General features: G+C 42.4%; 1 protein-coding gene across 2 annotated transcripts in view; it reads right to left on the bottom strand.

Moving 5' to 3' along the window:
- morn4 (MORN repeat containing 4) overlaps positions 1-13,035 on the bottom strand; it is a 33,161-nt gene extending 20,126 nt beyond the window's left edge. Inside the window, exons 1-4 of one of the 2 annotated variants that reach the window (XM_071409216.1) lie at positions 12,863-13,035; positions 11,730-11,842; positions 182-289; positions 1-110 (exon numbers count right to left, since the gene is read on the bottom strand). In XM_071409216.1, the coding sequence (XP_071265317.1) occupies positions 1-110; positions 182-289; positions 11,730-11,830 (319 nt within the window). In that variant the 5' untranslated portion in view covers positions 11,831-11,842; positions 12,863-13,035. Of the gene's footprint in view, positions 111-181; positions 756-11,729; positions 11,843-12,862 lie in introns of those variants that run through there. The other variant, XR_011676048.1, reaches the window with a different exon arrangement.
- Positions 13,036-13,478: the final 443 nt, after the last annotated feature.

Here is a 13,478-nt window from a genome sequence, read left to right as displayed (position 1 = left end):
CATATCCCTCCACACGACCACTCTTGAACTCTCCTTCAAACTTCATCCCATCAAAGCGACTGAAGACCCCGGCTCCCTGGAACTTCCCCTGGGTAAACTGACCCTCATACCTCGGGATGAAGAAGAACAAATCATGAAATAAAGAAGATGTACAAGCACACACACACACACAGACACACACCTGGATCCGTCTGGGAAGAGGAGCACCCCCGAGCCTTGGAACAGTCCATTCTCAAACTGTCCCGCGTAGCACGTTCCATCTGAGAACTTCAGCTGGCCCATTCCATGTCTCCGACCGGGGGGGGGCACAGGAAACAACATTTAAGTTATTAAACACAGAAACAAAAAATACAACAATCTGAGCTGTTACATTCATTTAGAAATGCAGCATTTCTTCCTTATCATCAAATAATGAAACCTACTGCATGGCCCAATGCTCTTGTAATAGGCTACGATCGTTTAATAATCTGTGCTTCTTGGTACGAGTCCTGAATACACACCATTTTGAACTGTAATCTTCCTTCCCTCTATCAACTGGAGGTTTAGTATATTAGGATACCATCTGCCTATTGCCTCCTTAAAGTGATCTAATCCAGCAGGTTGAGTATATTAGGATACCATCTGCCTACAGGTCCTTAAAGTGGTCTAATCCAGCAGGTTGAGTATATTAGGATACCATCTGCCTACAGGTCCTTAAAGTGGTCTAATCCAGCAGGTTGAGTATATTAGGATACCATCTGCCTATTGCCTCCTTAAAGTGGTCTAATCCAGCAGGTTGAGTATAATAGGATACCATCTCCCTACAGCCTCCTTAAAGTGATATAATCCAGCAGGTTGAGTATATTAGGATACCATCTGCCTACAGCCTCCTTAAAGTGGTCTAATGCAGCAGGTTTAGAATATTAGGATACTATCTCCCTATTGCCTCCTTAAAGTGGTCTAATCCAGCAGGTTGAGTATATTAGGATACCATCTGCCTACAGCCTCCTTAAAGTGATCTAATCCAGCAGGTTGAGTATATTAGGATACCATCTGCCTACAGCCTCCTTAAAGTGATCTAATCCAGCAGGTTGAGTATATTAGGATACCATCTGCCTATTGCCTCCTTAAAGTGGTCTAATCCAGCAGGTTGAGTATAATAGGATACCATCTCCCTACAGCCTCCTTAAAGTGATCTAATCCAGCAGGTTGAGTATATTAGGATACCATCTGCCTATTGCCTCCTTAAAGTGGTCTAATCCAGCAGGTTGAGTATATTAGGATACCATCTCCCTATTGCCTCCTTAAAGTGGTCTAATCCAGCAGGTTGAGTATATTAGGATACCATCTGTCTATTGCCTCCTTAAAGTGGTCTAATCCAGCAGGTTGAGTATATTAGGATACCATCTGCCTACAGCCTCCTTAAAGTGATCTAATCCAGCAGGTTGAGTATATTAGGATACCATCTGCCTTCAGTCTCCTTAAAGTGATCTAATCCAGCAGGTTGAGTATATTAGGATACCATCTGCCTACAGCCTCCTTAAAAAGTGGTCTAATCCAGCAGGTTGAGTATATTAGGATACCATCTGCCTTCAGTCTCCTTAAAGTGATCTAATCCAGCAGGTTGAGTATATTAGGATACCATCTGCCTTCAGTCTCCTTAAAGTGATCTAATCCAGCAGGTTGAGTATATTAGGATACCATCTGCCTACAGCCTCCTTAAAAAGTGGTCTAATCCAGCAGGTTGAGTATATTAGGATACCATCTGCCTATTGCCTCCTTAAAGTGGTCTAATCCAGCAGGTTTAGTATATTAGGATACCATCTGCCTACAGCCTCCTTAAAGTGGTCTAATCCAGCAGGTTGAGTATATTAGGATACCATCTGCCTATTGCCTCCTTAAAGTGGTCTAATCCAGCAGGTTTAGTATATTAGGATACCATCTGCCTACAGGTCCTTAAAGTGGTCTAATCCAGCAGGTTTAGTATATTAGGATACCATCTGCCTACAGGTCATTAAAGTGGTCTAATCCAGCAGGTTGAGTATATTAGGATACCATCTGCCTACAGCCTCCTTAAAGTGGTCTAATCCAGCAGGTTGAGTAAATTAGGATACCATCTGCCTATTGCCTCCTTAAAGTGGTCTAATCCAGCAGGTTGAGTATATTAGGATACCATCTGCCTACAGGTCATTAAAGTGGTCTAATCCAGCAGGTTGAGTATATTAGGATACCATCTGCCTATTGCCTCCTTAAAGTGGTCTAATCCAGCAGGTTGAGTATATTAGGATACCATCTGCCTACAGGTCCTTAAAGTGGTCTAATCCAGCATGTTTAGTATATTAGGATACCATCTGCCTATTGCCTCCTTAAAGTGGTCTAATCCAGCAGGTTTAGTATATTAGGATACCATCTGCCTACAGCCTCCTTAAAGTGGTCTAATCCAGCAGGTTGAGTATATTAGGATACCATCTGCCTATTGCCTCCTTAAAGTGGTCTAATCCAGCAGGTTGAGTATATTAGGATACCATCTGCCTACAGCCTCCTTAAAGTGGTCTAATCCAGCAGGTTGAGTATATTAGGATACCATCTGCCTACAGCCTCCTTAAAGTGGTCTAATCCAGCAGGTTGAGTATATTAGGATACCATCTGCCTATTGCCTCCTTAAAGTGATCTAATCCAGCAGGTTGAGTATATTAGGATACCATCTGCCTATTGCCTCCTTAAAGTGGTCTAATCCAGCAGGTTTAGTATATTAGGATACCATCTGCCTATTGCCTCCTTAAAGTGATCTAATCCAGCAGGTTGAGTATATTAGGATACCATCTGCCTATTGCCTCCTTAAAGTGGTCTAATCCAGCAGGTTGAGTATATTAGGATACCATCTGCCTATTGCCTCCTTAAAGTGGTCTAATCCAGCAGGTTGAGTATATTAGGATACCATCTCCCTATTGCCTCCTTAAAGTGGTCTAATCCAGCAGGTTGAGTATATTAGGATACCATCTGTCTATTGCCTCCTTAAAGTGGTCTAATCCAGCAGGTTGAGTATATTAGGATACCATCTGCCTACAGCCTCCTTAAAGTGATCTAATCCAGCAGGTTGAGTATATTAGGATACCATCTGCCTTCAGTCTCCTTAAAGTGATCTAATCCAGCAGGTTGAGTATATTAGGATACCATCTGCCTACAGCCTCCTTAAAGTGGTCTAATCCAGCAGGTTGAGTATATTAGGATACCATCTGCCTACAGCCTCCTTAAAAAGTGGTCTAATCCAGCAGGTTGAGTATATTAGGATACCATCTGCCTTCAGTCTCCTTAAAGTGATCTAATCCAGCAGGTTGAGTATATTAGGATACCATCTGCCTTCAGTCTCCTTAAAGTGATCTAATCCAGCAGGTTGAGTATATTAGGATACCATCTGCCTACAGCCTCCTTAAAAAGTGGTCTAATCCAGCAGGTTGAGTATATTAGGATACCATCTGCCTATTGCCTCCTTAAAGTGGTCTAATCCAGCAGGTTGAGTATATTAGGATACCATCTGCCTACAGCCTCCTTAAAGTGGTCTAATCCAGCAGGTTTAGTATATTAGGATACCATCTGCCTACAGCCTCCTTAAAGTGGTCTAATCCAGCAGGTTGAGTATATTAGGATACCATCTGCCTATTGCCTCCTTAAAGTGGTCTAATCCAGCAGGTTTAGTATATTAGGATACCATCTGCCTACAGGTCCTTAAAGTGGTCTAATCCAGCAGGTTTAGTATATTAGAATACCATCTGCCTACAGGTCCTTAAAGTGGTCTAATCCAGCAGGTTGAGTATATTAGGATACCATCTGCCTATTGCCTCCTTAAAGTGGTCTAATCCAGCAGGTTGAGTATATTAGGATACCATCTGCCTACAGCCTCCTTAAAGTGGTCTAATCCAGCAGGTTGAGTAAATTAGGATACCATCTGCCTATTGCCTCCTTAAAGTGGTCTAATCCAGCAGGTTGAGTATATTAGGATACCATCTGCCTACAGGTCATTAAAGTGGTCTAATCCAGCAGGTTGAGTATATTAGGATACCATCTGCCTACAGCCTCCTTAAAGTGGTCTAATCCAGCAGGTTGAGTATATTAGGATACCATCTGCCTATTGCCTCCTTAAAGTGGTCTAATCCAGCAGGTTGAGTATATTAGGATACCATCTGCCTACAGGTCCTTAAAGTGGTCTAATCCAGCATGTTTAGTATATTAGGATACCATCTGCCTATTGCCTCCTTAAAGTGGTCTAATCCAGCAGGTTTAGTATATTAGGATACCATCTGCCTACAGCCTCCTTAAAGTGGTCTAATCCAGCAGGTTGAGTATATTAGGATACCATCTGCCTATTGCCTCCTTAAAGTGGTCTAATCCAGCAGGTTGAGTATATTAGGATACCATCTGCCTACAGCCTCCTTAAAGTGGTCTAATCCAGCAGGTTTAGTATATTAGGATACCATCTGCCTACAGCCTCCTTAAAGTGGTCTAATCCAGCAGGTTGAGTATATTAGGATACCATCTGCCTACAGCCTCCTTAAAGTGGTCTAATCCAGCAGGTTTAGTATATTAGGATACCATCTGCCTATTGCCTCCTTAAAGTGATCTAATCCAGCAGGTTGAGTATATTAGGATACCATCTGCCTATTGCCTCCTTAAAGTGATCTAATCCAGCAGGTTGAGTATATTAGGATACCATCTGCCTATTGCCTCCTTAAAGTGGTCTAATCCAGCAGGTTTAGTATATTAGGATACCATCTGCCTATTGCCTCCTTAAAGTGATCTAATCCAGCAGGTTGAGTATATTAGGATACCATCTGCCTATTGCCTCCTTAAAGTGGTCTAATCCAGCAGGTTGAGTATATTAGGATACCATCTGCCTACAGCCTCCTTAAAGTGGTCTAATCCAGCAGGTTTAGTATATTAGGATACCATCTCCCTATTGCCTCCTTAAAGTGGTCTAATCCAGCAGGTTGAGTATATTAGGATACCATCTGCCTTCAGTCTCCTTAAAGTGATCTAATCCAGCAGGTTTAGTATATTAGGATACCATCTGTCTATTGCCTCCTTAAAGTGGTCTAATCCAGCAGGTTGAGTATATTAGGATACCTTCTGCCTTCAGTCTCCTTAAAGTGGTCTAATCCAGCAGGTTGAGTATATTAGGATACCATCTGCCTACAGCCTCCTTAAAGTGGTCTAATCCAGCAGGTTTAGTATATTAGGATACCATCTGCCTATTGCCTCCTTAAAGTGGTCTAATCCAGCAGGTTGAGTTTATTAGGATACCATCTGCCTATTGCCTCCTTAAAGTGGTCTAATCCAGCAGGTTGAGTATATTAGGATACCATCTGCCTACAGCCTCCTTAAAGTGGTCTAATCCAGCAGGTTTAGTATATTAGGATACCATCTGCCTACAGCCTCCTTAAAGTGGTCTAATCCAGCAGGTTGAGTATATTAGGATACCATCTGCCTATTGCCTCCTTAAAGTGGTCTAATCCAGCAGGTTTAGTATATTAGGATACCATCTGCCTACAGGTCCTTAAAGTGGTCTAATCCAGCAGGTTTAGTATATTAGAATACCATCTGCCTACAGGTCCTTAAAGTGGTCTAATCCAGCAGGTTTAGTATATTAGGATACCATCTGCCTATTGCCTCCTTAAAGTGGTCTAATCCAGCAGGTTGAGTATATTAGGATACCATCTGCCTACAGCCTCCTTAAAGTGGTCTAATCCAGCAGGTTGAGTAAATTAGGATACCATCTGCCTATTGCCTCCTTAAAGTGGTCTAAACCAGCAGGTTGAGTATATTAGGATACCATCTGCCTACAGGTCATTAAAGTGGTCTAATCCAGCAGGTTGAGTAAATTAGGATACCATCTGCCTATTGCCTCCTTAAAGTGGTCTAATCCAGCAGGTTGAGTATATTAGGATACCATCTGCCTACAGGTCATTAAAGTGGTCTAATCCAGCAGGTTGAGTATATTAGGATACCATCTGCCTACAGGTCCTTAAAGTGGTCTAATCCAGCATGTTTAGTATATTAGGATACCATCTGCCTATTGCCTCCTTAAAGTGGTCTAATCCAGCAGGTTTAGTATATTAGGATACCATCTGCCTACAGCCTCCTTAAAGTGGTCTAATCCAGCAGGTTGAGTATATTAGGATACCATCTGCCTATTGCCTCCTTAAAGTGGTCTAATCCAGCAGGTTGAGTATATTAGGATACCATCTGCCTACAGCCTCCTTAAAGTGGTCTAATCCAGCAGGTTGAGTATATTAGGATACCATCTGCCTACAGCCTCCTTAAAGTGGTCTAATCCAGCAGGTTTAGTATATTAGGATACCATCTGCCTATTGCCTCCTTAAAGTGATCTAATCCAGCAGGTTGAGTATATTAGGATACCATCTGCCTATTGCCTCCTTAAAGTGATCTAATCCAGCAGGTTGAGTATATTAGGATACCATCTGCCTATTGCCTCCTTAAAGTGGTCTAATCCAGCAGGTTTAGTATATTAGGATACCATCTGCCTATTGCCTCCTTAAAGTGATCTAATCCAGCAGGTTGAGTATATTAGGATACCATCTGCCTATTGCCTCCTTAAAGTGGTCTAATCCAGCAGGTTGAGTATATTAGGATACCATCTGCCTACAGCCTCCTTAAAGTGGTCTAATCCAGCAGGTTGAGTATATTAGGATACCATCTGCCTACAGGTCCTTAAAGTGGTCTAATCCAGCATGTTTAGTATATTAGGATACCATCTGCCTATTGCCTCCTTAAAGTGGTCTAATCCAGCAGGTTTAGTATATTAGGATACCATCTGCCTACAGCCTCCTTAAAGTGGTCTAATCCAGCAGGTTGAGTATATTAGGATACCATCTGCCTATTGCCTCCTTAAAGTGGTCTAATCCAGCAGGTTGAGTATATTAGGATACCATCTGCCTACAGCCTCCTTAAAGTGGTCTAATCCAGCAGGTTGAGTATATTAGGATACCATCTGCCTACAGCCTCCTTAAAGTGGTCTAATCCAGCAGGTTTAGTATATTAGGATACCATCTGCCTATTGCCTCCTTAAAGTGATCTAATCCAGCAGGTTGAGTATATTAGGATACCATCTGCCTATTGCCTCCTTAAAGTGATCTAATCCAGCAGGTTGAGTATATTAGGATACCATCTGCCTATTGCCTCCTTAAAGTGGTCTAATCCAGCAGGTTTAGTATATTAGGATACCATCTGCCTATTGCCTCCTTAAAATGATCTAATCCAGCAGGTTGAGTATATTAGGATACCATCTGCCTATTGCCTCCTTAAAGTGGTCTAATCCAGCAGGTTGAGTATATTAGGATACCATCTGCCTACAGCCTCCTTAAAGTGGTCTAATCCAGCAGGTTGAGTATATTAGGATACCATCTGCCTACAGCCTCCTTAAAGTGGTCTAATCCAGCAGGTTTAGTATATTAGGATACCATCTGCCTACAGCCTCCTTAAAGTGGTCTAATCCAGCAGGTTGAGTATATTAGGATACCATCTGCCTACAGCCTCCTTAAAGTGGTCTAATCCAGCAGGTTGAGTATATTAGGATACCATCTGCCTATTGCCTCCTTAAAGTGGTCTAATCCAGCAGGTTGAGTTTATTAGGATACCATCTGCCTATTGCCTCCTTAAAGTGGTCTAATCCAGCAGGTTGAGTATATTAGGATACCATCTGCCTACAGCCTCCTTAAAGTGGTCTAATCCAGCAGGTTTAGTATATTAGGATACCATCTGCCTACAGCCTCCTTAAAGTGGTCTAATCCAGCAGGTTGAGTATATTAGGATACCATCTGCCTATTGCCTCCTTAAAGTGGTCTAATCCAGCAGGTTTAGTATATTAGGATACCATCTGCCTACAGGTCCTTAAAGTGGTCTAATCCAGCAGGTTTAGTATATTAGAATACCATCTGCCTACAGGTCCTTAAAGTGGTCTAATCCAGCAGGTTTAGTATATTAGGATACCATCTGCCTATTGCCTCCTTAAAGTGGTCTAATCCAGCAGGTTGAGTATATTAGGATACCATCTGCCTACAGCCTCCTTAAAGTGGTCTAATCCAGCAGGTTGAGTAAATTAGGATACCATCTGCCTATTGCCTCCTTAAAGTGGTCTAATCCAGCAGGTTGAGTATATTAGGATACCATCTGCCTACAGGTCATTAAAGTGGTATAATCCAGCAGGTTGAGTAAATTAGGATACCATCTGCCTATTGCCTCCTTAAAGTGGTCTAATCCAGCAGGTTGAGTATATTAGGATACCATCTGCCTACAGGTCATTAAAGTGGTCTAATCCAGCAGGTTGAGTATATTAGGATACCATCTGCCTACAGGTCCTTAAAGTGGTCTAATCCAGCATGTTTAGTATATTAGGATACCATCTGCCTATTGCCTCCTTAAAGTGGTCTAATCCAGCAGGTTTAGTATATTAGGATACCATCTGCCTACAGCCTCCTTAAAGTGGTCTAATCCAGCAGGTTGAGTATATTAGGATACCATCTGCCTATTGCCTCCTTAAAGTGGTCTAATCCAGCAGGTTGAGTATATTAGGATACCATCTGCCTACAGCCTCCTTAAAGTGGTCTAATCCAGCAGGTTGAGTATATTAGGATACCATCTGCCTACAGCCTCCTTAAAGTGGTCTAATCCAGCAGGTTTAGTATATTAGGATACCATCTGCCTATTGCCTCCTTAAAGTGATCTAATCCAGCAGGTTGAGTATATTAGGATACCATCTGCCTATTGCCTCCTTAAAGTGATCTAATCCAGCAGGTTGAGTATATTAGGATACCATCTGCCTATTGCCTCCTTAAAGTGGTCTAATCCAGCAGGTTTAGTATATTAGGATACCATCTGCCTATTGCCTCCTTAAAGTGATCTAATCCAGCAGGTTGAGTATATTAGGATACCATCTGCCTATTGCCTCCTTAAAGTGGTCTAATCCAGCAGGTTGAGTATATTAGGATACCATCTGCCTACAGCCTCCTTAAAGTGGTCTAATCCAGCAGGTTGAGTATATTAGGATACCATCTGCCTACAGGTCCTTAAAGTGGTCTAATCCAGCATGTTTAGTATATTAGGATACCATCTGCCTATTGCCTCCTTAAAGTGGTCTAATCCAGCAGGTTTAGTATATTAGGATACCATCTGCCTACAGCCTCCTTAAAGTGGTCTAATCCAGCAGGTTGAGTATATTAGGATACCATCTGCCTATTGCCTCCTTAAAGTGGTCTAATCCAGCAGGTTGAGTATATTAGGATACCATCTGCCTACAGCCTCCTTAAAGTGGTCTAATCCAGCAGGTTGAGTATATTAGGATACCATCTGCCTACAGCCTCCTTAAAGTGGTCTAATCCAGCAGGTTTAGTATATTAGGATACCATCTGCCTATTGCCTCCTTAAAGTGATCTAATCCAGCAGGTTGAGTATATTAGGATACCATCTGCCTATTGCCTCCTTAAAGTGATCTAATCCAGCAGGTTGAGTATATTAGGATACCATCTGCCTATTGCCTCCTTAAAGTGGTCTAATCCAGCAGGTTTAGTATATTAGGATACCATCTGCCTATTGCCTCCTTAAAGTGATCTAATCCAGCAGGTTGAGTATATTAGGATACCATCTGCCTATTGCCTCCTTAAAGTGGTCTAATCCAGCAGGTTGAGTATATTAGGATACCATCTGCCTACAGCCTCCTTAAAGTGGTCTAATCCAGCAGGTTGAGTATATTAGGATACCATCTGCCTACAGCCTCCTTAAAGTGGTCTAATCCAGCAGGTTTAGTATATTAGGATACCATCTGCCTACAGCCTCCTTAAAGTGGTCTAATCCAGCAGGTTGAGTATATTAGGATACCATCTGCCTACAGCCTCCTTAAAGTGGTCTAATCCAGCAGGTTGAGTATATTAGGATACCATCTGCCTATTGCCTCCTTAAAGTGATCTAATCCAGCAGGTTGAGTATATTAGGATACCATCTGCCTACAGCCTCCTTAAAGTGATCTAATCCAGCAGGTTGAGTATATTAGGATACCATCTCCCTATTGCCTCCTTAAAGTGATCTAATCCAGCAGGTTGAGTATATTAGGATACCATCTGCCTATTGCCTCCTTAAAGTGATCTAATCCAGCAAGTTTCTAACAGGGATTCCTACTTCAGAATCTGTCTGTGAATGAGCTACACCACACACACAACAATTAATGTGTGTCTGCTGCCTGTATGATCCAATACAATATGTATGTGGCTGTTCTCTCCATTTTTTATTTTATTTTACTTGGCATATAACCCTAAGAATGTGTACTTAGCCAATCATCAACAGGTCGGATACAAGAAAGTTTAGGATATTTATTCTACATTTTACAGTAAACGTTACGGTATATAAACTGCAATCCTGCTCTCTTGACCTTCTTTGACCTTTGATTGGACTTCTATGCTCATTAAAACCGTGGGAACTGTTCATAACATGGCTGTGTTTGAGGGAGCTGACATTTTAAACAAAGAGTATGTTAACGATCTCAAGTTTTGAAATATTCTCATGAATATTATAGTTCCTCCTGGCAGATGTGTTTGGCTGTTCTGCTGCTTGAACTTTGTCTCCTCAACAGGGGTTGAGTCTGAGCTTTCTAGTGCGTTTCCAAAAGCAGTCGAAGGTCTATTCCTGACGGGGCGGCAGGTAACCTAGTGGTTAGAGTGCTGGACTAGTAACCGGAAGGTTGCAAGATTGAATCCCCAAGCTGACAAGGTAAAAATCTGTTGCTCTGCCCCTGAACAAGGCAGTTAACCCACTGTTCCTAGGCTGTCATTGAAAATAAGAATTTGTTCTTAACTGACTAGTTAAATAAAGGTTTTAAAAAAAGCTACGTGAGGTCAGCCTTGACGTCATGGGTTAAAGGTTAGTTAGGATTTGGCTTAATAGACTACGACTGTGTGTGTTGTCAGAATAATAAGATCAAACACTTTTAGAAATGGGGAGACATGTTTGTCACATATGTTTCTATGTTTAAAAACCTAGTCTGGTGCCTTACAGAAAGAACAAAGGACAGGAGGACGACAAAGGGTTGTTAAATTCACAGTATTCCCCCAACCCCCATCCTCTCACTGGTATATATCCTGCCCAGATTACCCCTAATTACTGACAGCACCAACTACTGACTAACTAAATAAATACGTACAGTTAAGACACATTGAGAAACAGACACGGGAGACTGTTAGTTAAGACACAGAGAAACAGAGCCACGGGAGACTGTTAGCTAACATCTTATGGAGTCAGAGACTCCAGGGGACTGCCTAGATAGGCTAGCTGCTGGTAATGAGGCTGTAAGGATGTTATATCCGACAGCTCTGTGGATGAATTATCTGGCTGCTGCTACCCCCTGAAGATATTACGCTCAGATTATTGAGCCTATGAATTGAGTAACCTCTGGACTTCAGTGTGAAGGCTTCTCAGATTATTGAGCCTATGAATTGAGTAACCTCTGGACTTCAGTGTGAAGGCTTCTCAGATTATTGAGCCTATGAATTGAGTAACCTCTGGACTTCAGTGTGAAGGCTTCGTCGTAATATTAGAACACAATGAGGATTAGAGAATCACCAGACTCTCATATATACATGAAGGCCTACATACCAGTATAAAGCATGATGCACTGATGCGTTGGCGCCATATTGATCAGCCACTATATTTGCCTACTGTACAGTATAACGATGTCAAATGAAGTGAACTTGATAAAGAAGGTTAATAGAGGAGATGTCTTGCCTTCTTTCCACTCCCCGTGGTACTCCTCCCCCGTGGTGTAGGTGAACGACCCTCTCGTCAGTGTCATGGCTCCTCCGCTCTGCACACGCACACACACACACACACACGCATTCTTAACGTAACCCTGACATTAGTGTGACCTCAGAGGTACAGTATGTTAAAGTCAAGGGGAGAGAGGGCTGGGGAGAGGGATGGTGAGAGGAGGGGAGGGAGGGAGGGACAGTGAGATTAAGGGATGGGGAGAGATTGAAGGATGGACAAAGGAGGCTGGGGAAAGACGAATGGAGAGATGTGAGACAAACAGATAGGCTGAGGTCGAGGGAGAGGAGAGGATGGGCAGAAGACAAGGATGGGGAGAGAGAGAGAAGGGACGAGGTAGGCGTGGGGGCAGAGGACAGGTGCTGAAGTCCAAAGGCACAGCAGGAAAGACAAAAGATAAATAGCTTTCCAGAGACTGTACTATCAAGTGAAGTGTGCACACTTGAGGTGGGCTAGCTAGCCTATTGACATTGCATCACAAGAATCTAAAGCATGGGCCTCTACTGGACTCTGGATGGGTTTTTACACACACAGACAAAGGAAAAGGGGAATATGTGTGAGAAAGAGGATTGGCAAAGCTTCCCTTAATTTTCAATAATTTCTTAATCAATTTGCAGCAGGAATATAACCTAATCAGTCAGAGAACTTGATAAGGTAGGCTATTCACTGCCACATTGCCATTGGCACGTGAGACAAATGCTGCCAATGATGTAATTCAAGTATGAACCCGTTGACACTGGATGAGTAATAAATTATTCAATGGCTCGTCTATATGTAAATTAGTCTACAGTGACACCGCTCTCCCAATGCAGCTATATTCTCACCTGTAAAACACCTAGGATTACTGAGTAATTACTGAGTAATCCTAGGTGATCACACGTCTGCCTTCATACATGTTGTCAACATTATTATTATTATTATTTCGCCGGCGTATCGTCTATCATGTCTGTATATTACAGTAGCTACTGTAGCTACAGTAACTGAGCTAATTTGGACAAATCCTGAACTGCATTCTAATGACAGTGTACATAGTCTACAATCAAATAACCAAACGGCTTACCTGTGCGCTACCTTCTCTGTCTCTGGAGCATTGGAATCCACCTTTACGACATTAGCGAGTTGATTTGACGATTAGAGAGCAGAAGCACATATCGACTAGTGGACATTATAAACCTGCCGCTATAAGCTTCAGTGTTCCTGACGCGGACCGTATGGCATCACTACGCGCTCACATAGCCGTGCTGTTTCATTGCAGGGCTTAGGCTGCCGCTCATTTAAACCCTGTTCTGATTGGTTTGATGTGATACAGCAGTGGTTCCCAGACTCTGGGGCACGCCCCCTGGGGTGGGGGGCAGAGAGGGGGGGGGGGGGGGGTGATGTGTCAGCGGGGGGGCGCGAGGGGTTGGCAAAAATATATACACTACAGGTCAAAAGTTTAAGAACACCCACTCATTCAAGGGTTTTTCTTTATTTTTACTATTTTCTACATTGTAGAATAATAGTGAAGACATCAAAACTATGAAATAACACATATGGAACCATGTAGTAACCAAAAAGGTGTTAAACAAATCAAAATCTATATATATTTGAGATTTTTCAAATAGCCACCCTTAGCCTTGATGACAGCTTTGCACACTCTTGGCAATCTCTCAACCAAGCATAAGGTAGTCACCTGG

Source organism: Salvelinus alpinus, chromosome 7 (assembly GCF_045679555.1).
Source record: "Salvelinus alpinus chromosome 7, SLU_Salpinus.1, whole genome shotgun sequence".
Taxonomy (NCBI): domain Eukaryota; kingdom Metazoa; phylum Chordata; class Actinopteri; order Salmoniformes; family Salmonidae; genus Salvelinus; species Salvelinus alpinus.
Note: the sequence above shows the minus strand (reverse complement) of the source record. Positions and strands in the feature narration are given on the sequence as shown.